Source organism: Episyrphus balteatus, chromosome 1, assembly GCF_945859705.1.
Source record: "Episyrphus balteatus chromosome 1, idEpiBalt1.1, whole genome shotgun sequence".
Lineage (NCBI taxonomy): Eukaryota > Metazoa > Arthropoda > Insecta > Diptera > Syrphidae > Episyrphus > Episyrphus balteatus.
The window spans coordinates 500,387-525,592 of NC_079134.1; the positions used below are offsets into that span (position 1 = coordinate 500,387).

The 25,206-nt window shown below is 30.1% G+C and overlaps 2 protein-coding genes across 7 annotated transcripts in view; one reads left to right on the forward strand and one right to left on the reverse strand.

The window, feature by feature from the left end:
* LOC129907721 (1-phosphatidylinositol 4,5-bisphosphate phosphodiesterase classes I and II) overlaps positions 1-25,206 on the forward strand; it is a 62,296-nt gene that overhangs the window by 4,895 nt on the left and 32,195 nt on the right. For 5 of the 6 annotated variants that reach the window (XM_055984064.1, XM_055984062.1, XM_055984065.1 and 2 more), the window contains one exon: positions 18,151-18,581. In XM_055984064.1, the coding sequence (XP_055840039.1) occupies positions 18,492-18,581 (90 nt within the window). In that variant the 5' untranslated portion in view covers positions 18,151-18,491. Of the gene's footprint in view, positions 1-363; positions 1,637-18,150; positions 18,582-25,206 lie in introns of those variants that run through there. The other variant, XM_055984063.1, reaches the window with a different exon arrangement.
* On the reverse strand, positions 21,178-22,099 carry LOC129907722 (lectizyme-like). Its single transcript, XM_055984068.1, has one exon. It carries the CDS (start codon positions 22,071-22,073, stop codon positions 21,237-21,239), a length of 837 nt encoding a protein of 278 aa, XP_055840043.1. The 5' UTR covers positions 22,074-22,099; the 3' UTR covers positions 21,178-21,236.

Here is a 25,206-nt window from a genome sequence, read left to right on the forward strand (position 1 = left end):
ATTAAAAAGCATTCATCTTGCCGGTTCAGAGCAGGTTCTTCACGTACCCGTTATCGCTAAGTAAGCGTCGCTGCGCTCTTTTCGTTTAACCGCACTCATACAATTGATTGATAACACCGCTTGAGCTTGGAGAAGACCCCAAGCCCCAAGTGATACCACAACAACAACAAAAAAAAATAACAAATAACAAAAAAAAATCTACAAAAAAAAACATAAAAAACAACTTTGAGAGAGTTCAAATTCTTGAATTTGTATATTTTCATGAGCAAAAGAGAACCCCATCACGACACGAGTGAGAACCGAGAAGTAAAGCTTTTACTCGATAAAAGGGTCGCTTTTTTTGCTTTTCATCATTATGAGCATGACTCGTTATTCGGTTTGCTTAGTAGCTACAGCTCAGCTACCAGTTCAATTAAAGTGGATTCGTATCTCGCCGAATCGTGGCATTGTTGCTCGCGTCGCAGCGGATCTCTAAACTCAATTCCTCAGCAGATGCAAAATTTGCCTTAAATTTATTTCATTTGTGACTTGTGATTAGATTATACCTACAAACAAATAACAAGAAAAGAAAAAAAAAAAAAAAACGAAAAAGATTCCATTTTAAAAATATACCTGCGCTGCATTCGGATGTAGATGGATCTTTTGTTTGAAATTGAAATTATTTGTTGGGCGAACATGAGTGTAGGATGCGATTTTTGTTAATATATTTTACATTTTATTGAATCAATTTTGTTCGGCAAACGACGATAATACATATATTTTTCCCATGCAAATGGAAGTGTTATATTTTTTTTAAGGGTGTTAACTCGAAAACCCTGCCCTGCGTTTTCGTTTTCATTTTCGGAAGAATAACTTGGTTCAATCGTTGGTTACCTTAGTTCAGAGAAGTGCGTGTGTAAGCAGCAGCGGTGCTCTGTTTGTTGTGTGTATCTAGCAGCTAACACTCTTTTGTTGGAATTTTTTTTTGGGATGAATTTAATAATTCCCCATTCGCATTCCCAATTCCACTATACTAGCCATACCTACCCGTAGTCATTGTAGATACTTGTGTAAACGCTCTATTATTAGTATCTAAGTTGATTTGATGTTCGGTATCACAAATCGCACATTTGGATTTGGAGTTTTTGTTGTTGGATGGGAGTAACGGGAGTGACGGGAGTGTAAAGTGTGAATGTGAACTGTAAAAACAACAAAAAAAAAAAAACGAAAAAGCAGAAAAGCACCTTTAGCTACAAATTTTTTCTTGCCACAGCAAAAAAATATCCAAAATAAAAAAAAAATAATACATTATATGTTGCATCTCGTTCGAACTATAGGTTGTTTTGTACATCTCTCTCGTTCTCTCTCGCTCGCTCTATCCAAGTGTCACTAGTGCCGACGGCTGACGAAAACGAGTATTTTAATATTTACCTTGTCGAAGTGAGCAAGTGTGCTGGTGCTCGCTGGCTGCTGGTTGTATTCGGGGGAGAGCCTTCTGCTGAAAGCTTTCCATTCGATTCGATTTGTTTCGTTCGAGTTTCGAGTGTGATTTGGTATTGAGATTTGAGAGTTGCGTTGCGACTTGCGAGCGGATTCTGTAGAAGAGCTTATAAAAGTTTGCAAAAATGTTCTAAAATGTGTTATACGAGAGCGAAAGGTAAGCACTTGAATTTGAAGTTTGCAAAATTGTTGTTTTTTTTATTGTTTTTCTTTCGGCATAGTGTGTATAGAGTTTATTTTTTTTTTTTTCAATTTTCTTACCTATAGTATTTTTTTTTTTTTTGTTTCAATGACCCAACTTGAGTTTGGGTCACCTGAGCCTGAGAGCTGAGATTGAGACCCAGAGTAGATAGGTATGTTCTTTTGCAATGATTTTTTATGTTTGCCGACTGCACATTTCAAATTGTGTGTAAACCGCAGAGCGATTTGTAACATTTATTTCAAGTGACAGTAGATTTTGTTTTCAGCGAAAAATAAACTTATTAAGTTTTGTCAGCAAAAGGTCAAGGAGATTGGTTTGGTTCAGTTTTTTTTTTGCGTTATTTCAAGAAAATTAAACAAAAAAAAAAAAGAAAATGTTTACAAGTACAAATTTGTAGGCAGGTGTAAAATAATTTTAGTTGGATTGGCTGGCATATGACCGACACGACAACGGTATACCAAACCAAATTGGGTTAAATTGATTTTTCTGTTTTGTATCAACCGGTGATGTTGAAAAAAAAATTGCTTATCTGATATTTTATGCATTCAGTGCGGCTTGTGGGAGGTGTTTTTGCGTCCTAGATTATCCACTTACCCCACATAATTTGAATAATGTTCTTTAGTCATTCTGCCAATCATTGAAAACATCACAGAACACAGAATATTTTGCCTCTTTGTTGCTCTCACAACACTCACATGCCACCATCCAGCACTCGATTGAACTGGTACTGGAAGCATTTTGTGTTCTTGAAATCAATTCGATGACAAATTAGTCGTCTATTGAAGTTGAAAATTATCGTTAGGCCTTTTATTATAAGTTTTCTGTATAATGCCAAAGATGATTGAGGTGTAGGTTTTAAAATAACATGTTTACCGGACTATAGGCTAAATTATAAATTGTTTGTTTTTGTTGTGTCAATGCGAAATGCTTGTCTATTTTAGTTTAATCAATCATAAAATTGTTGTCAATCATTCAAATTGAAAATGTAGGACGGCAACTACCTGAAGTTTATTTTTGGCAGCACTATTCTGTATCAATTATCAGGTATTCGTTTAGAAAACTGCACAATAAAGAGTAAAATAGAAATATTGGATTTTTACATAATACATATACATAGGTATTTGGTGTAGATTGGAACTAGAAATAAATCAAGATGGACTTTCATGAGAATGGTACTGTTATAGGCTTTATCAATAAGGCTAAGCAATAAGTGGTACTCTACAAAAAAATGTCTATGTCATGGAGGCTGGATTTGAACGCAGACCTTTTGCATGATAGTCTATCGCACTTATCATTGCACCATTCACGCATGACTCAATAGTATGTCGTATGTTAGGAGCATACCTGGGGCGTGTTTCAGAGCTACTACATCAACTACATCAATTACATTTACTATATCAGCAACCTCAAAAATCAATAGTTGAGTCCGATTGAACGTCGGGAAATATTTGTAATTGTCTAAATAGTGCAAATGTCCAAAGAAATTGCTTCCAGAAGGCCAACAGGCCGCCACAATTAATGTTCATAGTCATTGATGTAGCTGATGTAAACAATGTATACACTGAGGGAAAAAATAAATTGAAGTTGAAACATTGTTGTTTCAAAGTTGAACTACTTTGATTTATGCGACTTTAAGATACAAAACCATCAAAAATTAACATATTTTCCACGTTGATTTTAAAATGTCCATCTTCTTCTTCTTCTTCCTTTTTCTCGGCGCTGTTATGATCTCGATGTCGAGGGGATCATAACCTTCCCACGTTACTGCTTCACACTAGTGATCCGCCTGTGGGGTTCGCCGGGTTGACCTCAGAAATCGGCGGCAAGCCTCCCGGTTTTGTATTGTTCCGTTTCTGATTTTAAAATGTCCATCTTCAACGCAAAATCATTCCGAATAATAGTTAAATCAATGTGGGTTTAATTGATTTTACGTTATTTTATGGTGGCTTTTCCCTCAGTGTAGTAATCTTTGAAATAGGCCCCAGGGGCTGTCCGACTCAATTGCAACTCAACTCATCTGACAAAAATCTTACTTTTACTTGACGCTCTTTGTCGGCGAAATTCTTCTTTTCAGCTAATACATTTTCAATTAGTTTCGCCTAATAAATTTTGTCAATAATTCTTATTGCTTATTCCCTAGGTACTTGTTATTGTTATTAGTTTTAATGAATAGTTTGTTAATCATAATCTCAACTCTGCTCCTGGAATATCAACCATTGTCAGCAGAATTTTGGCAAATAAGAGAGTGAAAATGTATGACATAGCCGATACCCTAAATATAACATAAAACAAAATACGTGTTGGCCTTATTTAAAAAAAAAAAACAAAATTTGCTGACAGTGGGACAAAAACGGTCTCCAAACACTACAGCCATTTGACAACTGGGAAGAAATCCCCCAACTTTTAAAATCAACCAAAATGCAGTTCCATAGCTTCATGCGTTCACAAATCGAATTCAAAAGCCCGGCAGCTTTTATTCACCGCTTAATATAGTAATAATTGTAATACTATTGTAGTAAGTTTTTTTTTATCTCCTGATACTCCTGTCCTGATATTGTCTCCTTCCCAGACGCCTCTGAAGTAAACTGAAATGTTTGGAAAATGCCCATTATCACACAAAAGGTGTAAGGAACCAAGTTTTACCTAGTTTACAGGATGTCCAAAAAATAATGGTACAAACTAAATAATGCTTAAATACCAACTTACAGATTCTCAGAATTTGTTAATTTGTGCATCCCAAATTTACTTCTGATGGTATATTTAACTTGATTTCTGGTTTATTAAACTAATTTCTGATAATATTTAACTATATTATGATTAAATTTAACAGAAGTAAGGTTTGACCCGTGCAGTTTCCGTTTAGATTACCTAAATAGAAAATTTGTTCTGATTAATTTTCCTGATCGCTTTAAGCGGCCCATAAAATGCTGATTTAGTATACTTATTTCGTTGGGACCGTTATTTTTTGGACACCCTGTATAACCATATGGTGGCCTTAGTGTTAATAGGTTCATGATGTTTTAAAGACTGCTTGGCCCCCCAGATTTTTAACATACATACTTTAAATCTTTTCTGTTTAAATGTTGAATCAAACAATATTCAGTTTTGTGTTCAGTAAATATACCCAATAAAAATACTAACTCATATTCGATTACTAAGAAACAAAAGCATACAATCAATAAATAAATAAAATACAATATAGGTACATTACATTACATTACATACAGAATGCTGATAAAGGCCATTTGCGGCTATGTAAATTTTCTTCCGGTAACCCAAAAACGTCAGTTTTGATATTTAGGCCGTAAACAAAAATTATTATCATCATAACTAGGTTCATAACATGATAAAATACAAAAAGCAAAAACAAAAATACAATCCACATAAAGTAGCTGATATGCAATATTTGATAATGATAACTAACTAAACTCATATGCAAAGTTCCTTGGATCAAGGGTGTAATTAGGTATTTTAATATAATTTTCATATGACTGGATTATATTTTATTTGTTTTTTCCTCAAATTAATAAAATATTCAAAACAAAAATACTTCTAGCTGAAGGGTGTTTGTAGTGTTATATTTTAATATTAGATATTAGATTAGTATCGAAAATGACAAACATGTTGTATGCAAACATGTACTAAATACAAACATTTTTGAAATTTTATTAAAATCAAGACAGGAGACAGCAATTTCTGTCTGCTACAAACAAAAATATTAAATATTTTGCATCCACATTAGTCATTACATTTTGCATCACTTGTTTTTATTTTGTAAAAATAAACTAATAGAAATAGGTATTTCCTAATTTGTATTTGTTCATAATAATATTTTTCTTTTTTTCACTTAACCAAGCGTTCATGCATGGTGTATGCTTGATTGGCAAATGGCAACCAACTAAGATTTTTTTCTTTTCTCTTTTTTTTTGCATAAAACAAAACATCAATATTTTATTTTTTGTTTTTGAAAATTATTTTTGTGGAATATTTTGAATGAAAAAAGAAAATGTTTGTTGTTGTTTTATGTGGGAAACCGTTATATTTTGTTTTTGTTTTTTTTTTTTGTTTTTTAAATTTTGAATGATAAGATGATTGATAGCTTTCGTATTAATGGAGGTCAGCATCTTTGAGTTTAAAATACATTTTTAAAAATATTTAAAGTAAATCATATTACATCTTCTTTTAGGAATGCAAATTCAATCGTTTAAATAAATTCCATTCAATGATGATTCATTTCGATGAAAGCTATTAAATCTACCCCTTTAAGGCAATACCTTAGATTGTATTTCCTTCAAAGCTATCAAAAAACAAATTGATCTCATTAATCTCATTAATAGGTTTATGCTTTTATGAATTTGATTGCTAAAATATATTCGTAATCCGGTTACGTTAAATGCCTATCAAAACAACCCTTTTTAAAATGTTTAATCTTATTTGTTGGAAAAGCGATTATCTAAAAAGCTTGAGAAGAAGTCTTTTTCGATTAAACAAAATGCTTTCCGAATTTATATTCCTCTATCATCATTTCACCCGAAAAACTCTGAAATGTTCAAATTTAACACCAAAAAAAAGTTCAAAATTTTAATATTTTCGTGATGAAAAAAAAAAAAATTCTCACAATCATTTTCTATAGAATTATTATTATTTTGAGAACCTACACACGTTTTGCACATACCCAAACACATACATATATATTAATATTAAATTCATTCTAAAAGTTTTCATCAATTGGGCTTAACAGCAATATTATATTAGAATCTTCTGGGAAGTCTCGTTTGCACGTGACGATTACCAAGTTGTGTTCTCAATAACAATATCAGTACCTCTATAGCTATAGCTACATATATACTTCAACAGGGTGATTCAATATAACCTTCTATCTTCTGAGAGTAAGAGATAAGAGCATTAGACAATGCAATAAATAAGATCTTATGTCAGTCAATTATTATTTGTTTTTATTTTATTCTAATTACTATGATTATATAAAAAGATTACTAAAAACAATGCACGCGCCAAATATTTTGTTGCTCTTTTTCATGGCAGAAGAAATTGTTATGTACCTAGTTAAATTTTAACAATAAAATTTATTTCAAGAATTACAAAGTAAAATGCAAAAAATTCATAAATTTTATGTAAATCCTAAAAAAAAAAATAATTTTAAATGGAAAATTGAACAGTGCCAGCGATATTTGCTGGAACTGTTTAACTCTTCGTTCCCGAAGTATTTGTTAAAAATAAAATAAGTAGTTTTAACATATTATATTAGTAGAATTTGGATTTCTGCTGGGCTTACTAGCTAGAATAATTTTAAAAATATTTACATATTAGTAACTATGCATTTGTTTTTCTTATCTTTTGGGAGTAATGTTTCTCTGGAAAGAAACGAGATATCATAATCTTTCCATCGATTGTTGGTTGATTTTTGTTGTAACGCACGAAATATGCATTCTTTGTAAAGAAATCTTCTGGAATACAGGGTGTCCCAAAAGTAATGGATCAAACGAAGTATGCTAATAGGGGATCTTAAGGGCTCTCAGAATTTGGTAACTTGTTCATCCCAAATCTTTACGGTTTTCGATTTAATGTAATTCTTTTGAAATTTCGAAAAATCTCGACTTTGCAACAGTATTTTGCTTCCTGCTGTCATTATTGATTTTTGTTTTTTACAATTCTTTTACTAAAACATTGACAAATAATTAGGAACAATTAATTAATCAAAATATTTTTTATTCCGTGAGCCATTTCGATGCAAATTAACTAACAGTTTCAAGTTTTATAAAAAATCAATTTTTAACTTTTATTTGAGAGCAACACCGCAAAAAAAATGTCTATGGTGTGAGAATGGTTTATTATTTTAAAAAGTTGCCCTGTTATTGTAGTTTTCAAAAAATATTACAATTTGAATTCAACAAAACAGGGTTTTTCAGAGCAAAAAACAACCAAAACAAACACATTTTCTCGAACTGTTATTTGTTTAATTTTCTTTGAACAAAAGCCTCTATTTTTGTTTGTATTTTTGCTTTGAAAAACCCTGTTTTGTTGAATTCAAGTTGTAATATTTTGCGATCTAACTGCAACTTTGGAAACTTTTATACATTTTTGAAAACTACAATAACAGGGCAACTTTTTAAAATAATAAACCATTCTCACACCATAGAAATTTTTTTTGCGGTGTTGCTCTCAAATAAAAGTTAAAAATTGATTTTTTATAAAACTTGAAACTGTTAGTTAATTTGCATCGAAATGGCTTATGGAATAAAAAATATTTTGATTAATTAATTGTTCCTAATTATTTGTCAATGTTTTAGTAAAAGAATTGTAAAAAACAAAAATCAATAATGGCAGCAGGAAGCAAAATACTGTTGCAAAGTCGAGATTTTTCGAAATTTCACAAGAATTGCATTAAATCGAAAACCGTAAGGATTTGGGATGAACAAGTTACCAAATTCTGAGAGCCCTTAAGATCCCCTATTAGCATACTTAGTTTGATCCATTACTTTTGGGACACCCTGTATATTGGTTCAAATTATTGTGTGTACTTAGTTACGATCTTATATTATTCAAACCATTACCAATCACTTGGGTTTATATTAAACAATGGTCGCTGGATGACGTATTTGTATTATTTTGTTAACTTTAGAAGAAAAGCATCTTCTTTAATAAGAGGCCGTAAGGAAGAGGCATGGTGGCGCCACTGATTGATATACTCTGATCGTATGTTACCAACAGTCTTCTATTTTTCCCAAGCAAATGCTAAAAATAAAGAAAAATATTTTACTTTATTATGAAAGTAACAGTTATGCTTAATTCATGGACAGTACCTATTTTGTATCAATTTATATTAAAATTGACAAAAAAAAAAAATCTATTTATGTATTGCAAATTTTTTGTGAATGTAACGTGAGTTACCATGGAATTGCCGTTAACTTTTTAATGTAACGATTTCCAAAATACTTCAGCATATAATATTATTTGCGGCATTTTAGACCAAATTCAATCAAAATTTTTAGAGCCGTTTTTGAGAAATTTTGGTTTTTCAATTTTGGTTAAATAACAGACTCCGTTCATATATAGCACTGACAATTTTGAAAATAATAATATTGCTAATTTGTACTTTGAGGGCAGTTTAACGAGCATTTTATTTATTTTTTTATTATAAAAAAATATTCAAAAAGCATTTCCCAGAATTTTTTTTTTCTAAATCGCTGAGTTTTCATTTATCTATCAGCTTTCTAGTCAGAAATCGGTATTGTATTGTGTTTTGTGTATTAATTTTTTTTTTATTGAAAATCAAATTATATCGAAACCAAATTATATTAATTAGATTCATTTATTTGTACATGTAGTGAGCAATTTTTTTTTAGCTTAAACATTTATGCAACATCTTTAATCTTCAAATTTAAATGGGGTTTGGGAATAGAAATTAGGAAAACTGTGCATTATGATCTTTCTATTAAAATTTGTAAATGGAAAGTCTTCACTTAAAAGTTCACTCAAGTAAAGTTCCAGAGGGGAAAGTGATTCCTTTTCCGTTTTTGGATATGTTCAGTTCATATTGTGTGTCAGTTATAATAAAAAAAACTGAAGTTATTCTAACTGAAATCATTTTGCATCATTTCCAATATCAGCGGGGGATATAAAAAACTTCACTGAGAGCTTTTAAGAAATCCCCACTCAGCAGGAGAGTAAAGTCTTTCATACTCATACGTATGTCATGAGTATTAGATATTAAATCAAAGGTGGTCTTAAACATAAATACTTATGCGAAATGGGATATAAGAGTGGCTATTGTTTTGAAAAAAAAAAAAAAATATCTTTGTTTTTTTTTAAAGATATTCACACACAGAGGCTCTAAATGAGTTAAATAAAAGTTTTGTTTTATTTCAAATTTTAAGGCGAAAGACAAAGTTTGAGAATGAATGATCTAGTTAAACAATTTCGATTTATGTATGTTTGTATCAAATGTTTCAACTAAAAAAAAATAGTTCTTCAATATTCAAAATTGCTGCTCTTTTTTTATAAATAAATGTTAGATTTTTTTGACACATAAAATTAAATAACGGAGGCCTTCATTCATATTTTACCTACCTTAAAAACTTAAAAATGTATCTATTTAAATCAGTTTTTTTTTTAATTTAAGAAAATGAAAATATTAATTATCTAAGTAAAATAAAAAACACCCTGTACACAAAGTAGAGCTTTATATCTACTTGTGTTTTGTTTAGGTTCTGGTAATATTCGTGACAATTATGGATTTATTTAAAACATGGATGATTAAATTTATTTTTGATTAGTTAAACGGTTATTGTTCTTCAGATAATTTAACAATCGTTGAAATAAAAACTTTTTATTTAATTGAGAGAAGAGTCTTTAAAATGTCTGCTTTTGAGTTAGGATATTTTTTTATCTAAATTATTTATACCTTAATGGCGATTCTTACTTCCATTTAGAATTTTGATGACCATTATATTTTTATATTATTAGAAGGTTCAATAATAGTAAATCAAATTTATTCGTCTGAAGAAATTTGGCAATAAATTTTATAACCAATGGCAAAGTTTTTATTTAACTTTTGAATATGAGTATTCCGCCCCTTTTGTTCTGATTTATTTCTACTTTCAGCTTCCAATGATGATGTCGTGCAAAATTTTCTAATCGATAAAATAATATGGGTAAGCCCGCAACAATAGGTTAGATACACATACATACTCAATTCATATTTCCTTATGAATCACACACAAGTATCTATTTCTAAAAATACGTTCGTTACATTAATAACTTCAAAGAAAACTCACCATATTATTTTGTGGTGTTCTGCACTAAATGACATCCAAACAATAGCTTTATATTATATCAAAGCTATCTCTGTTCAATCTTGTATGTAAAAGACATCTTTCAAAAAATGTCATTCAAATTATTAAAATAGATATGAATTATACGGGGTTATCCATCCATCCATTTGAAGGTGTCCATATTTTGAAATGTGTTTAACATATTCAAGAGTTAAGTTATTTTTGACACAATTGTTGTCAAGTAAGTTTTACTTAGTGATAAAAATTAAATGGAGATATAAATTCTTAAATAACTTTCAAGAGATGGTGGTATAAAATGAATAAAAATAAGATAATCTTATTTTGATTTGCTCATCAGATGGATTGATTAATAAATTGATTAAAATTGAGTACCTATATATAAACTCAAAAATCTATTGAAAGCTTTTTCCGAAACGTACCTACGTGAATTCGTTATTTTATTAATTTTTTTAATTGCCAAGGCTAGAAACAGGCGCAAAATAATGCTAATGCTACTTCAAAAAACAAAGCAAAGAAAGATGACAAGAATTATTGAAATTATAAAAAGATTGGTAAACTTAAAAAAAAAGTAAGAAGCGAGCATGAGTCTATTAAAAAATTCGTTAAATACCTAAATATGTGAGGATTCATTTGCAATTTATGTATTTATATTTAATATGATTTCAGTATGCTAAAAAAGCATTTGTGGAATGTACTTTCGAGCAACGAAACCATTATGAATATATATATTTTAAAGAATGTATGACCAACAGTTTTTTTTTTAATTCTTGAAAACTACAGCGGGGACCCCTTTGAGTCATAAAAGTCACTCAATAAAACATTTAAAGCATTTTGTTTGATCTTAAAAATTTTATGTTTTGTAACTATTAATTTATTTTGTTAAAATATTGACTGTGAATAAAGTTAAAGTGCTTTTTTTATTATAAAATCACACCATATATTTCAAAACGACAGTTTTTATGATTTTGTGAAATATGAAATTATATTAAAGTATAAATAAATAAAAAAAAATATTCTTAACAAATTTTAATGCATATGTATCAAGAACTATTAAATTCAAAATTACTTTTCAGTAGACTCTGAGGCCTTGCAGCGACTGTTGATTTAAAATTGTTAGGCTTTTCGATATTTTTATGAAAATTCACAAATACCAAAACAATTCTATATTGTGAAAATATTAGTGTCACTTTCAGTTTCTCCATACTTTTTTAAACCATGATTTTAGTTTTTGATCATATTTCAAAATTAGTTTGTGTTTGGGTATAATAATTTCGAAATATCGTCGGTCTCATAAGGAAACCTCGTAACTCCACCTTTTTTCGAAAATGACTTTTGAATGCCATTTTTTAGAAAATATACCAGCGGAGCTACCCAGAAAATTTGAAGTCATTCCGAAGAATCTAAATACACTTAAATTCAAATTTTGTACAGCACTTTACTCCCCAACTTCTCTGTTATTTCTTTACTCTTTTGTCTCTCCTATAAAATTTTGATTTTGGGAGTTACGAGGTTTCCTTATGAGGCCGACGATATGGTATTTGCGGAGCCATTGTGCATTAAAAATTGTTCATGAATTGTGCTTCAAGCAACAGCATAAAAAAATGGATAATGAACTGTTGCTTTTAGAAGTAGGTAACTTTCAGAAATTGGGTTTAAAATTTTTAATTCCACAAAAAAAGATCATTATCGGTCTTTGAGGATTAAATTTACAATTGCAAATGCATATCTCAAAAAATTAAACGACAATGTTCCAATTAAACCTTCCTTCCGACATTAAAGTAAGGTTCTATATTAATGTCATTCGCATTCAGTACAAGAAACAAGAAAAAATGTTATTTGCTTTGGGTAAATAGGTCATACACACAAGGATGCCAGTTAATTACGAAATTCAACGTATCCAAGAAAGTCATATTACTTGCCAAACTGTTGTGTTGTGTAGCATACAGCTATTAAACGTGCTGTCATGTAGATTGCTTAACCTAGATGAACAATAATTGTAAATATTATGTATCTAATTGTGCCATTTTTTTTTTGTTTTTTTTTTTTTGTTTTAACACGTCCTAGATGACAATTTTGAATTCTCTTTAAAATTTTCCCATTTTTTTGTCAATTAGGTACCTAATATCCACAATATTTTTTTAATCTGAGCTTCGAGGGACCTTGTAGAACTATAAATGGTTTCAGACAAAAATACAAATGGCACCAATTTTCTCAACTTTTCTTAGAACTCTGCTAGTTTCAAAACTATCTGTTAAGTTATTTTAAACCAAAGAACTTCCATGATGTCTATTGAGTCAATGTCTGATACTAATCACAACAAGTTTAATTTATTACCATTGTACTGAAATTGATATACTATATACAAAAGCTATTCATATATCTTTTTAATATTGTTTACGCATTTTTTGGCTACATACATACAATATTTGTATATTTGCTTGGGTTCAATTGTCAGTTAATGAGGATAAACATGTTTTGTTTTCTATTGGACAGACGTTTTATTGATAATAATAGCTTAATATCTTTTAATTTTTTTTGTCTCCTATAAATAGCTCTTAAATTAAGATTTCATTGTGTTGTATTTTTAGGAAATATTAAATAGGGAACCAGACAAAAAATCGATAGACAAACTTGTTGCCATGTTAACATGTGAAAACATTCACCTGTTACTTGTCACAATAAAAAAATTCTAGGTACATTTATGCAATTAAGTATTTGCAGGGTTTTACACATTTGTCTTGTGATTTCATTGTGGAGGGTCAATTTTTTCTCAAGGAGTTATATTTTCAGAATTAAAGTACCGCAAACAGTGTATTTTTTGATATTTTAAATATTTTTAACAACCCTTAGTTAAGTGGGAAATAACTGAAAATGAGATACTTTGCGGTTCTCTTACTCTTAAAGTATAACTCCTAGAGAAAAATGATTTAGTACACCCGGAGAAAAAACGCATAGTAATTTTTAACACGTTCTACATTGAATCAATGGTGAAAAATATATTCATTAATTTTCTAAAAATCGTCCTATGCTTAAGTTACAATTTGTCACATCAATTTTTATAAGTGAGATGGCACAGTGGTAAAGCACATGATTGTCAACCCTGGTATAGCAGGTTCGATCCCCAGCGGATGCCAGTTTTACTCTTTTTTATTTTTTTTTAATGTGTGAACAACTTAGATTTAAAGTGTGCTACTTTGATTCAATCATTTTCCACTTTAGGCTAAAAATGTAGTGATTTTCCATTGATTCAAAGTGGTTTCCATTGATTTTACGTTGTTTTTTTGGCTCAGTGTACCTACAAAAAGAAAAATAATTATCTTATATTTATTATTATTATAATTATATTTTCAATCTAAAAAATTCTAGCAAATTTTCTGTTCTACCATTCGTTCTCGAGGTATTGAGACTAACGCGTTTTTCAAAATGGCGGACGCCCCACAAGATCAATCAATACGCAAACTGAGATTTATACTGAGGATAAACCCCTCTTCAATACTGCATCCAAATTTTGCTGACGTCACAACTTTTTTTCAGATTTTTCCCCATTGACTGAACTATACCTAATTCAAGGAATTCAAAGTCAGTGGCAGTTGTCCACATCGTGTTTTTGAGATGATCAAAATTTTTTTGACGATACCTCATTTGTCAAAAAATGATGATTAGTAATTTAGAAAGTATGAGGAAACATATGTACTTACCTTTTCACTTAAATTTCATCTTTGATTTTCCGTAGTCAAGTAAAAATGGAATACGATACTGCGAAAAAGTTTCATCATTCTCGAGCAATAATGTTCCATGGGAGCGTTGTTAACTTGGCCCCAAAAAGTGTCATTTTTTTTCTAATTTGTTCCTCAAAGATGACTATTTAAATTACCGCTTTTAATAACCGTTTAATTATTTTTTGACCACGCAAAGTTTTCAAAAAAAATGGTTTTGAAAATTTGAGGACCAAAGAAACACAGCGGCCGAAAAATTGATTTTTGTTTTCTACTTGATCATTATTCTCGTATTTATTATGTTTCAAAACAATTAACGATTTATTGATTCAACCGATTCCCTCAGTTTCGAAAATGGTTCAGTCGGTTTATCATTCAATTGTTGAAAACAATAAAATGAAATTCATATTCAGTCATCCAAACAAAAGTTGTCTGCCACTTTCCCTTAAAATTTCATCTCGAAGTAAACAGGTATAAAGGTGCATATTTTTGTGGCTGTCATTTTTCATTACAAGCTATCTCTGCCAACCATGAGTTTCGCGAGGAGTAAAAGAGCATTAAAATTTTTTGGTTGCAAAGTATATAGGTATGTATATTAGACTGGGCCAAAAAAAAAAAATATTTTTTTTTTTGAAATTAACTTCGAAAATCTTGTTCAGGATGATGAAAAAAAAATTTGGTGAAAATTTGAGCCGTTAAAAAAAATTTTAAGAGGTCTATCATCGGTGTTTTTTATTTTTATACATGATATGATGTTTTACAACAGAACTGCTAGACGATCAAAGTAAAAAAAATTTCTGTTCATTTTTTCTTATATAAAATTAAATTTCCTACAAAAAAGATCTTATTGAAAATTTTCGTCAGACGAGCCGTATTCGAGTAATTAAGCTTTTTAAATCGAAGTGTTTTTTCAATTTGACTGTTTCACTTTGGAATTTTGTGATGAGCAAATAAGTGAATAAAAAAATAAAACCACGACAGATTCTTATAGGAAATTTAATTCTCCACAAAAAAGGTCTTGTAGTAATTTTCCCTAAATTGAGTTTTGAAGAAGTTATTCACGATTTAAATCGAGAAAAAAATTAAAAAATCAATTTTCAATTTCAAAATTTTCTTATTCACTGAAAATTCAATATTTTCAAATTAACAAGATGTTTTCTTGTAGGGAATTAAACGTTCTATAAAAAGTTCCTTGGCAGCAAATTAATTGCTTTAACCGTTAAGAAGATATTCGTATCAAAACCAATGCCCACTGATTTCAATAGTTTTCTTATGACAAGTTTGCATTTGCGATTTGAATACGATTATCTTCTAAACGGTTAAAGCAATTAATTTGCTGCCAAGGAACTTTTTATAGAACGTTTAATTCCCTACAAGAAAACATCTTGTTAATTTGAAAATATTGGATTTTCAGTGAATTAGAAAATTTTGAAATTGAAAATTGATTTTTTAATTTTTTTCTCGATTTAAATCGTGAATAACTTCTTAAGAACTCAATTTAGGGAAAATTACTACAAGACCTTATTTGTAGAGAATTAAATTTCCTATAAGAATCTGTCGTGGTTTTATTTTTTTATTCACTTATTTGCTCATCACAAAATTCCAAAGTGAAACAGTCAAATTGAAAAAACACTTCGATTTAAAAAGCTTAATTACTCGAATACGGCTCGTCTGACGAAAATTTTCAATAAGATCTTTTTTGTAGGAAATTTAATTTTATATAAGAAAAAATGAACAGAATTTTTTTTTACTTTGATCGTCTAGCAGTTCTGTTGTAAAACATCATATCATGTATAAAAATAAAAAACACCGATGATAGACCTCTTAAAATTTTTTTTAACGGCTCAAATTTTCACCAAATTTTTTTTTCATCATCCTGAACAAGATTTTCGAAGTTAATTTCAAAAAAAAAAATATTTTTTTTTTTTGGCCCAGTCTAATGTATATGCAAATATAAACACACAAAACAGGACCGGATAGAGTTTTTTTTATAAGGGATAGTGGATAGTTAATTTTGAATATAAAGAATTTTCAAATACATTGAAGATATTTTAATTAAACTTAAAGTTTTTATTTAATTTTTTTATCACTGAAATACTTGTCCTGTTTTCATTTAAAACATCATAAAAGTTCAGACAAGCAGCACCCATTGCTCACCCTTGTGCAAACGGGCATGCTGTGAATGTACTTTGTTTTTCTTGTTTTGCCTGCCTGTTTGTTTTGATAAGGGTATAAAACAGTTTGATTATAATCTATTTTATTTCTTTGGAAACTGCAATATTTGTGGTAGCTCAAATGGGTATGACCGTCTTTAATGGATACAAACCCCACGCAATTAATATTACTGACAGCTTATTTTTCCACATTAACGTCGGATGACAGAAGATTAAAGAAAAAATATTAGTTAAAGTGTAATAGGGGGCAGAGTCGGTTTTATATAACAAACAGCCTTGAAAATCAGTTTTGTTTGCGAATTTTCTTTTTTTGTTCAAAAATTTAATTAATGGCCGTACAATATTAAAATTATCTTGCCTAGGAATTTCTTTAGCAAGTTTTGTTTAACCTTTTCTTTTGACATGTTAAACCTTGGTTCCAACATTCCAAAATAATCAAGTACCCTTCAAAAGGTGAGATAAATAAAATTCAAGACTAGGTTGCACGTACTTAATTTGATAGTTCAAGGTTACAACCTAAGCACTAAAGTCCTTAGTTTGAAGTTTTAAGAAGAGTGTGGGAAAAAGCACAAACACATTTATTTTAAGTCTTTGTTAAATTTTGTTTAAAAGTTTCAATAGAAAATAAAGTTTTTCTTGTTTTAGCAATTAATATTAGGTTCAAGTAGCTTTTTCTTAGAACATTTCTTTCACTTTAAGTTTTCACATTTCTTTATTGTATTACAAAGAACTAGAATATGATGGACGATTATTTGATATCTTTTGTTAATTCTCTAAACCATATAAACTTTGAAATATGGCCTTATGACACATTTGCAAAGTGACACAAAGCCACAATCAAACATAATATTATTTTTTGTTACTTTTGCAATGCGCCAGAAGACCACTATTTGTTTATGCAACTTAATATCATAATGTCAATATGTCCGAGGGACATAATGCCATTTTCGTACATATGGACTTAAGTCCTTAAGATTATTTATTTATTTATTTATTTCGTCAATCAAGTTACAAACTTTTTTTACATTAATAACAATATAATATATACATTAGGCCGGTCCTTTTTTTTCGAAAATTAATGAAGACTTCATATTGACAGTGAGATGAGGTGGGGGAAGGGAGGGGTGGTCTCTCTGATTGAGATAACTATACGATTGGGGGAGTGCGGAGCTGGGTAATACACCCAGTGGGTATATCCAAAGCTTTTTCACTTTGAAGTTGAAACGTTCTTGTTTCAAAGATGAATATTTTTCATTAATGTTGCTTTAAAGTAGGAAACCTCCAAAAATCAATGTTTTTTCCACGATGTGTCTGTTGCGATGTGACTGTAACTCAGAATTGTGACATAGTGGATGCCTCTTTCATTTTTTCACCGGTGTAAAGTTTCGTCACAATAGGTTTGCCCTTTTAGATGCTTTAATCCTGAGTAATTTGCTTTTTTTGATCGTAAAAATAAAATAAAACGCAGCAGAGTTGTAAAAAGTTTAAACTTAAAACCTCAAGTTAACGTGTATTTCCTGAGAAATCTTCACACGTGGAGGGAAAGTATTTAATTATATTTATTTTAAGGGTTCATATTTTGAGGGAGCTTATGTTGCGCGTTTGAATCGTTATTTATTTTTTTAACTTTTGAGAAAATTATGCCCTCAACTCAAAGGTGAATATCTTTTTTTATACAATAAGTTCGACTCAATTAAAAAATATTTATTTAAATTATTAAACACAACAAATTAATATTAATAAAATTAACAATTCTATATTTTCAGATACTAACACATATAAAAAAAATCACTCAAAGCTAGAGTAGAAAAAATACAACAACCAACTTTAGTATGGAGAACTCATCAAAAACAATGGTGACCGGCGACGGTCATATATTTTTCGATGTTCGCCAGAAACCAGAAATAAAAAAGCAATATATCCAATTTGTTTAAATTCCAGATATTTATAAGTACCCGTATAAAATTAATCGGAGACAATAAACTATTATAACCAAGTTTAAAGCTTATAAACCACTGATTTTAATAAATTAAATCATCATTGGGCGCCATATACGATATAAAAACTAAACAAAAAAAAGAAACAAATAAAAATAAATATTTGCAATATGTGGACTTCAGGGACATGCGTCACGACAGGTCCTGTCGTCGTAAGCCAAGCCTTACAAGATGGAGAGAAATTTGTCAGATGGGAAGAGGTAAGTCGTTTGCATATTATTTTCTATCGTAAACAAAAATAAATATAATTCTGAATATATTTCTACACGAATTCAATTCATGCTTATGAGAATTTAAAAATAAACAATATAATTGAGAACATATGTTGTTGTTTTTATTCGTACATTGCAGATAGATATCAATTTATTCGTTGAGAAGAGAGATAGGGTCTTCTTCGATAAATTGCTTTCGGTATTTATTGAAGAAAGAAATCGAATTTATCTAGCAATTCAGCAGAGTTTTAAGAAATGTAGCAAATAAACGTAGGTACATACATTTACCTACAGACATACATACAGTTCATAAGCTAGTTAATATTAAATCCCAGAATATTATGAATGTAGAAATTTATTTTTTATTTTCATTAAAAAAAGTTTGAATCAACTAAACTTAGCAATAAAACAATGACGTGAAAAATGCGGTGAGGTATCAAAACACTAATCTATCCATGATCCTCAAATCCTTGTTAATATAGTAAAATAATCACGTCTATAAACCCTTAAAAACAAAAAGCTGGAATTTTAATCGAATTATTCATAAGAATTTAGTCCTTCTAAAAACGAACACCAGAATTTGACATTGGAAATTTATGCATAAATCGTAACGAAGCAATGTTATTTAACCACTCAATAAATGGATGAGGAAGGACAATACTATGTCCTGTAGTTGAAATAATATTTTCAGATAAAAAATCTTTGCGTAAATAATTTTTAAATCACATCGAAGGATTACACTGGTTTACACGGGTCTTGTTGCCGAAACAAAAATATACTTTTCTGAAGGTTTTCGGTGTGCTGAACTCGAATCCGAAGTCAGAAACAACTAATCAGCTCCCGTTTTTGAGATATTATCGTTAGAAAATATAATAAAACGTTTTTTTGAGTTCTTCGGACCTTATTCTTTTGTATAAGGAAAATTGTTTGAGCATATTTAGTTACGGTTTCTATAAGAACTGTTTTTCATCTTTCGATACCTGTTTAAATCTTTTCAATATCTTTTGTATTGTCCGAGATATCTTAAAATGAAGTAAGTGGGTTTGGCTTCATATACCATAAAGGAGATAATGACGTTATTAAATTTATAAAAATATTAAACAACTGAGGATATCTCGGGCAGTAAAAAAGATATCGGAAAGATTTAAACAGATTTAAAAAGGTGGAAGTAGTTCTTATAAAAACCGTTACTAAATATGCTCAAACAATTTTACTTATATAAATGAATAAGGTCCGAAGTACTGCATTTTCTAACGGTAATATTTCAAAAACGGGAGCTGATGCGGCAATTAATTGGCCAAAAAAATTTAAAAATTGACCAAGGATTTAAGAAATACAGGGTGTGTCATGCTAACTTTATATGGAATAGGGTTAACAAAAAATAGATTTTATTTTTTTTTTGTAAAAACCAAAAGAGATAGTTTATTTTCGATTTCACGGCATAATTACGGCAATTAAGCTTTAAATAATTAGCGAACAAAAAATTGAAATTGATCAAAAATTAAAAGTTGTCATGCTAACTTTATATAAAGTTAGCATGACAAACTTGGTTTACCGATTCTGACCAAACTAAGCGCGCGGCAATTTTTTTGACTTCACGGCATAAACACGGCAATTATGCGGCAATTACTGAGCCAAAAAAAAATTAACTTTTCAAAAGTTGTCATGCTAAGTTTATACGGATTATTTTCCTGTTCAATATGATTTCTTCTAAACTTTGAGATTTTCATAGAAATTCATAGTAATAGTTTTCGCGCTTCGAGAATCGTTCCAAGATATTTGATACACTTTACAACTCAATTTTATACTCGACATCGAGATCGTACTACCACCGAATCAGACGGACGAAGAAGAGTTAGAGCTAAAACACAACCTTGTGGTACTGCTGGTATTTTTGAAAAGAATTTGCCTACAGCTCAATTCAACCAACCTTCATTTCTATCATTTCTCACAAATTAATTAAACTCATTTCCTCCTCATTCAATATTCAAGTTTAAATAAAATTAAACAAATCTTCTAAAGCAAACGAAACCTGCAATCATTTATGCCACCAGTAAAAATCATACGATAGGATTATTTTAAATTTCATCTTCTAATTCAACAAAAGCCCTTTTAACATTAATTTCTATTTATTATCCATATGCCATCATTTAAAATAATCTAAATTAGATATCACTCTGCCTCCCTTTTTTCTCCATCCTATATAAGAAAATGCTCCTTTTCTATATATTTGAATGTAAACCGTTGTCATATACCAACCGCGAATATCTTTAATGGCGAAAAACCGCAACGATAATAATTTTCTTTCATATTTTGATTTACATCCATCTGTTGATGGGATTTTTATTGCTCTTCAACAACTCTATAAATGAAATTTCCTCTTTGATTAGAGAAATGGGAAATTAAAATGCAAATTTCTACCGCACCGTAATTCACAACGGATGTACAGGAAGGATTCAATCTTATAATGGCTCCAGCAATAACCGCACATACACATACCTACCTACCACTGCCACCGCCGCCACTGACACTTTTACTGGAAGAAACGAATAATTAAAAAGGAAAAACAAAAAAGAAATAACCGTTGCGTTTATTACAAAATCTTCATTTTATTGTAATAAAATCTTTATGCTGTGTGTACAGTTACTTGTTACTGGCAGGAACAAAGTCCTTTTGTTGCTGAGCAATCCAGGATAAGAAAGCATCTGTGTGGGTATATACCGATGGGTATGTGGTAGTGGTGCATGGTGTATAACCCCATGAAACGATTCCAATTATTTCCACGCCATTACCGTTGTATTTCACCAACGGACCGCCAGAATCGCCATTGCAAGCCGATGCAATTGTTCCTCCGTTGTATGAGCAGATGTTAACTGGGTCAAGGGGTGCACTTGATGGAAGAAGAGTCTTGCAGCGTGCGTATCCAATGATATCGGTGTCAAGTTTTTGGAGAGTGTTTGGCACCTTGTTTGTGTTGTCCAGACCCCATCCGAACAAAACTCCATCTCCAAGTTGACTGAACTGGCGTGATGGAAGGGATACTTTGCCGACAAGAGCTTCACCTGAAGCACGGTTGAGTTCGGTCAAATCGAATGGAATGTCAACGTAAATTAGGCCAATATCGTTGGGTCCGACTCCGCCATTGTAGAGTTTATGCTGGATAGTGTTGTTCTTGAGTGAAACTGAACGAATTTGAACTTGAGATTCGTCGTTTCTCTTGTGTAAACCAGCTACAACTTTGAAATTATTGTAGACGAGGCAATGAGCGGCTGTTAAAACCCAGTGTTCGTCAATGATACTTCCAGCGCAAAAGTGAGATGAAGTCTTTAGGGAAACAATAAACGGAGCTTCACCTGGCTGTGCTGTTTCGCCCGAAATAATATCGCTACTAGCGAATTGTGGACGAATCAAGGGATACAAGTCAAATGCACTTGCACTTACCAGTGCGGTTAAAGCGACACAAACAATTAGAACCTTCATGGTGGAACAACTTATGATTCTGCCAAAGTGCTTCTGTCTTTTATACGAAAATTCCAACCTATTTACTACCAATAATTTGTTTAATAAATTTTTGATAAGATTTTATGGTAAGGTTATAATTTTGCAGTGGTTTGCATTAAGTTCCCAGAGCACGATTTACACAATCTCATTTAGGATTTTTACTTATGATTTGTATTTTTATTGTAAGCGTAAAACCCAGATAAGACTTTATTTATTGCTACTGACCATAATATTATTGTGTCTGGAATAGAAATTGCAAAGTCACAGAGCTTTAGGTATTTAATATTTGATAATTAGCGAGAGAACAAAGGCTGAGTTGATTTTTGATTATTTGCAAGTGTTTTTTTTAGTCCAAAACAACATTATGTTAATCTTCAACAAAAAAGTGCGTATACACCACAGTGAACCAAACTGTAAGAGAATCACCTTAATCGAAATTTTGTATTTTATTCCGATAATATTTGGAATAGTTATCTGATTTACATTATTGTTTTCATTTTTGTTGAGATTAATACAGGGTGTGCCACAAATGAAAACATGAACTGCTACTTTCTTCTCAAAATGGAACCAACTGTTAAAATTGTTAAGTTTTAGACAAAAACTGTGAGTGAAAGCTAGTAAAGGCTTCTTTTTAACTCATTATTTGCGATATTGAACTCGAGATAACAATCAGACAACTCATTACGATGATAAAGAATGCGTAAAAGTAGGTTTTGCAGTGTAAAAATGTAATTTTAAAATCAAATGTGATGTTATTTTTTTGGTTTCTTATAAAATTGGATTGAACTCAAAAAGTCACGCCACAGCTAATCATAGGACAAGTAATCATGGACAGACATCAAAGGACAGTTCATGATGGGGAACATTTCATAAAAAAAAAAAACAATTTTTAAGAAAAATTAAAACAAAAAACCGTCACAGAATATCCCTTCCTAATATACCTAAGAGCGTTCAAATAAATTGAACTAAAAATAATTTCTTCCAATTGAAATTTGTGATGAACTGTCTCGTGATGGGCTACCCATGATAAGTGGTCTTATGATGATATGTTGAGTTAATTCAATAAAAATAAATTTGAAAAGTTTTTTTTTAAAATGCATTTTGTCAAAATAATTAATTCAATTTTGGTTCATTCTCCAAATGCCCCATATGATTCAACAAATCAAGGATTAATTCAGTTTTCAAGAAAAAATTTAGGGATATCGGGCAATAATTTTCTAGAGATAGAAAACAAACCAAGGTGTGTCCAAAACTCAAACAACTCGTCTAATAATCATGGCTTTTCTAAAGGAACTCTTTGGTGATGGAATTTTTCACCTTCCGAAGTCAAGTGAGGTTACCCATTCATCTTCTTAAATAAAGCACTTAACCTTTTCTAAAACCCTTCTTTTAAAGAATAAAAAAAATTAAAACCAGAGAATGTTTGCGTTTCATCTACCTTATAATAAATATTTTATTTCTGAAATTGTGGTTGTTGTAATATTCTTTGCTTCTTTTTATCCGTGAACTCCTTTAACGCAAACTGTTATTGATTAAGGCTCTAACCTACTTTGAGTTTTTGTTTTATATTGATAAAATGTCTGTAATTTTTGGTAAAATGTATTTATAAAATTAATCTCATAGATTATTCTGCACAATATTTCATTGCAAATTGCGTTAAACTTTTAATATAATAAAATGTATGTGTAATTTCAACTTACAACTTTTATGTTGAAAACAACACCCAAAAATTTCAATGTTTACTTGTTAACAAATTGTGCAAAATCCCGCCGCCATCAACCTTATCCCTCCACCAAAAATATTATATAGAATAAAATCCCAGCACTGTTTTTACATAGTCCATTTTTTTGTTGTTATGGCAAAAAAAATAAGTATTAATAATTACTTCCGTTTTCGAGAGCTAATTAACTTTTCTGTACTGTAACGTGACCATTATCTGAAAAGTTCTTCAGTTTCAAATGAAACTATGTATATAATAATTAAATCCTGTCAGAAATATTAAAAGTTTGTAGGTAACTCGATATAGTATTAATTATTAAAAATCAATACAACGCAAAAACAAAACTGGTTACATTTTTAATTTTATAGAGTTTCTTTTCGTATTTAAACGAAAAAGTTTTGGTCATGTTATACCTACCTATATTATATTTCTTTTGAGATTATTATATTAAGGATTAAATAGTGGAAAAACAAAATAAATCACATGGTAAATACGGAAAATACTTTTTCATATTAAAATATGTATGTGCTTTGGGGATAAAAGGTTGATCGGAATTTGTTGTTGTTTGTTTGTTTGTTTAATTTTAGGTAATCTTGTGAACAGATGCAAATGATTTCATATTATGGAATTCAATAGTTAATTTTAATTATTATAAAAATTCAATTAGTTACCTATCCCTTTTTATATTACGAAGATATTTAACAATATCTACTTAAATATGCAAAATATTACGAATTTAAAAAGGAGGAATACGATTCTAAAATCACCAACAAAAATTTTTCTAAAGTTAACCTGAGAAATTATCGAAGAAGCCAACAAAAATTATCAATTAAAAAAATTGCCAAACCTTGAGGTCCTATGAAGTGCAAGAGTAGATACGGGAGTAGGTGATGATTGACCAAGCTGAAAAATTTTTATTAATGCAATCCATATAACACATTATTTCAAGGTTTTTAATTTTTCAATCAATAAAACAAAAGTAATCCCAAAACAACCACCCTTAAACAAATTTTAAATCCTTTATAAAATGTAAGTGTTTTTCGTTAGTCTTTCTCTCAGTGTACCAAAAGATAATAAAAATATGTTGTGTGTGGTTGTGCAATTAGATTACAAATCAAATTACAGATGGCGTCTTAATAGGTAAAGAGAATAATTAGTTCCAGAAACTAAATTTTTTTGCGCCATCTGTCGTTGTAATAGTTTAACGATCTTTGGACGAAATTACAGGACAATTATGCGAAATGTTTACTAATTCTTATATATGTACAAATACATTCGTATTATGTAATAGTCGTTTTGTGGAACACAGTACAGGAAACTTGTCTTTACACGTTTTTTTTTTACAAAAATAAAATATTATTAAACGCAATAAGTTCGATAATTTTTTTAAGA

What these genes read in the sequence shown, in the direction of transcription:
- LOC129907722 (XM_055984068.1), bottom strand. Translation starts at nt 22,073, where the DNA reads ATGAAGGTTCTAATTGTTTGTGTCGCTTTAACCGCACTGGTAAGTGCA.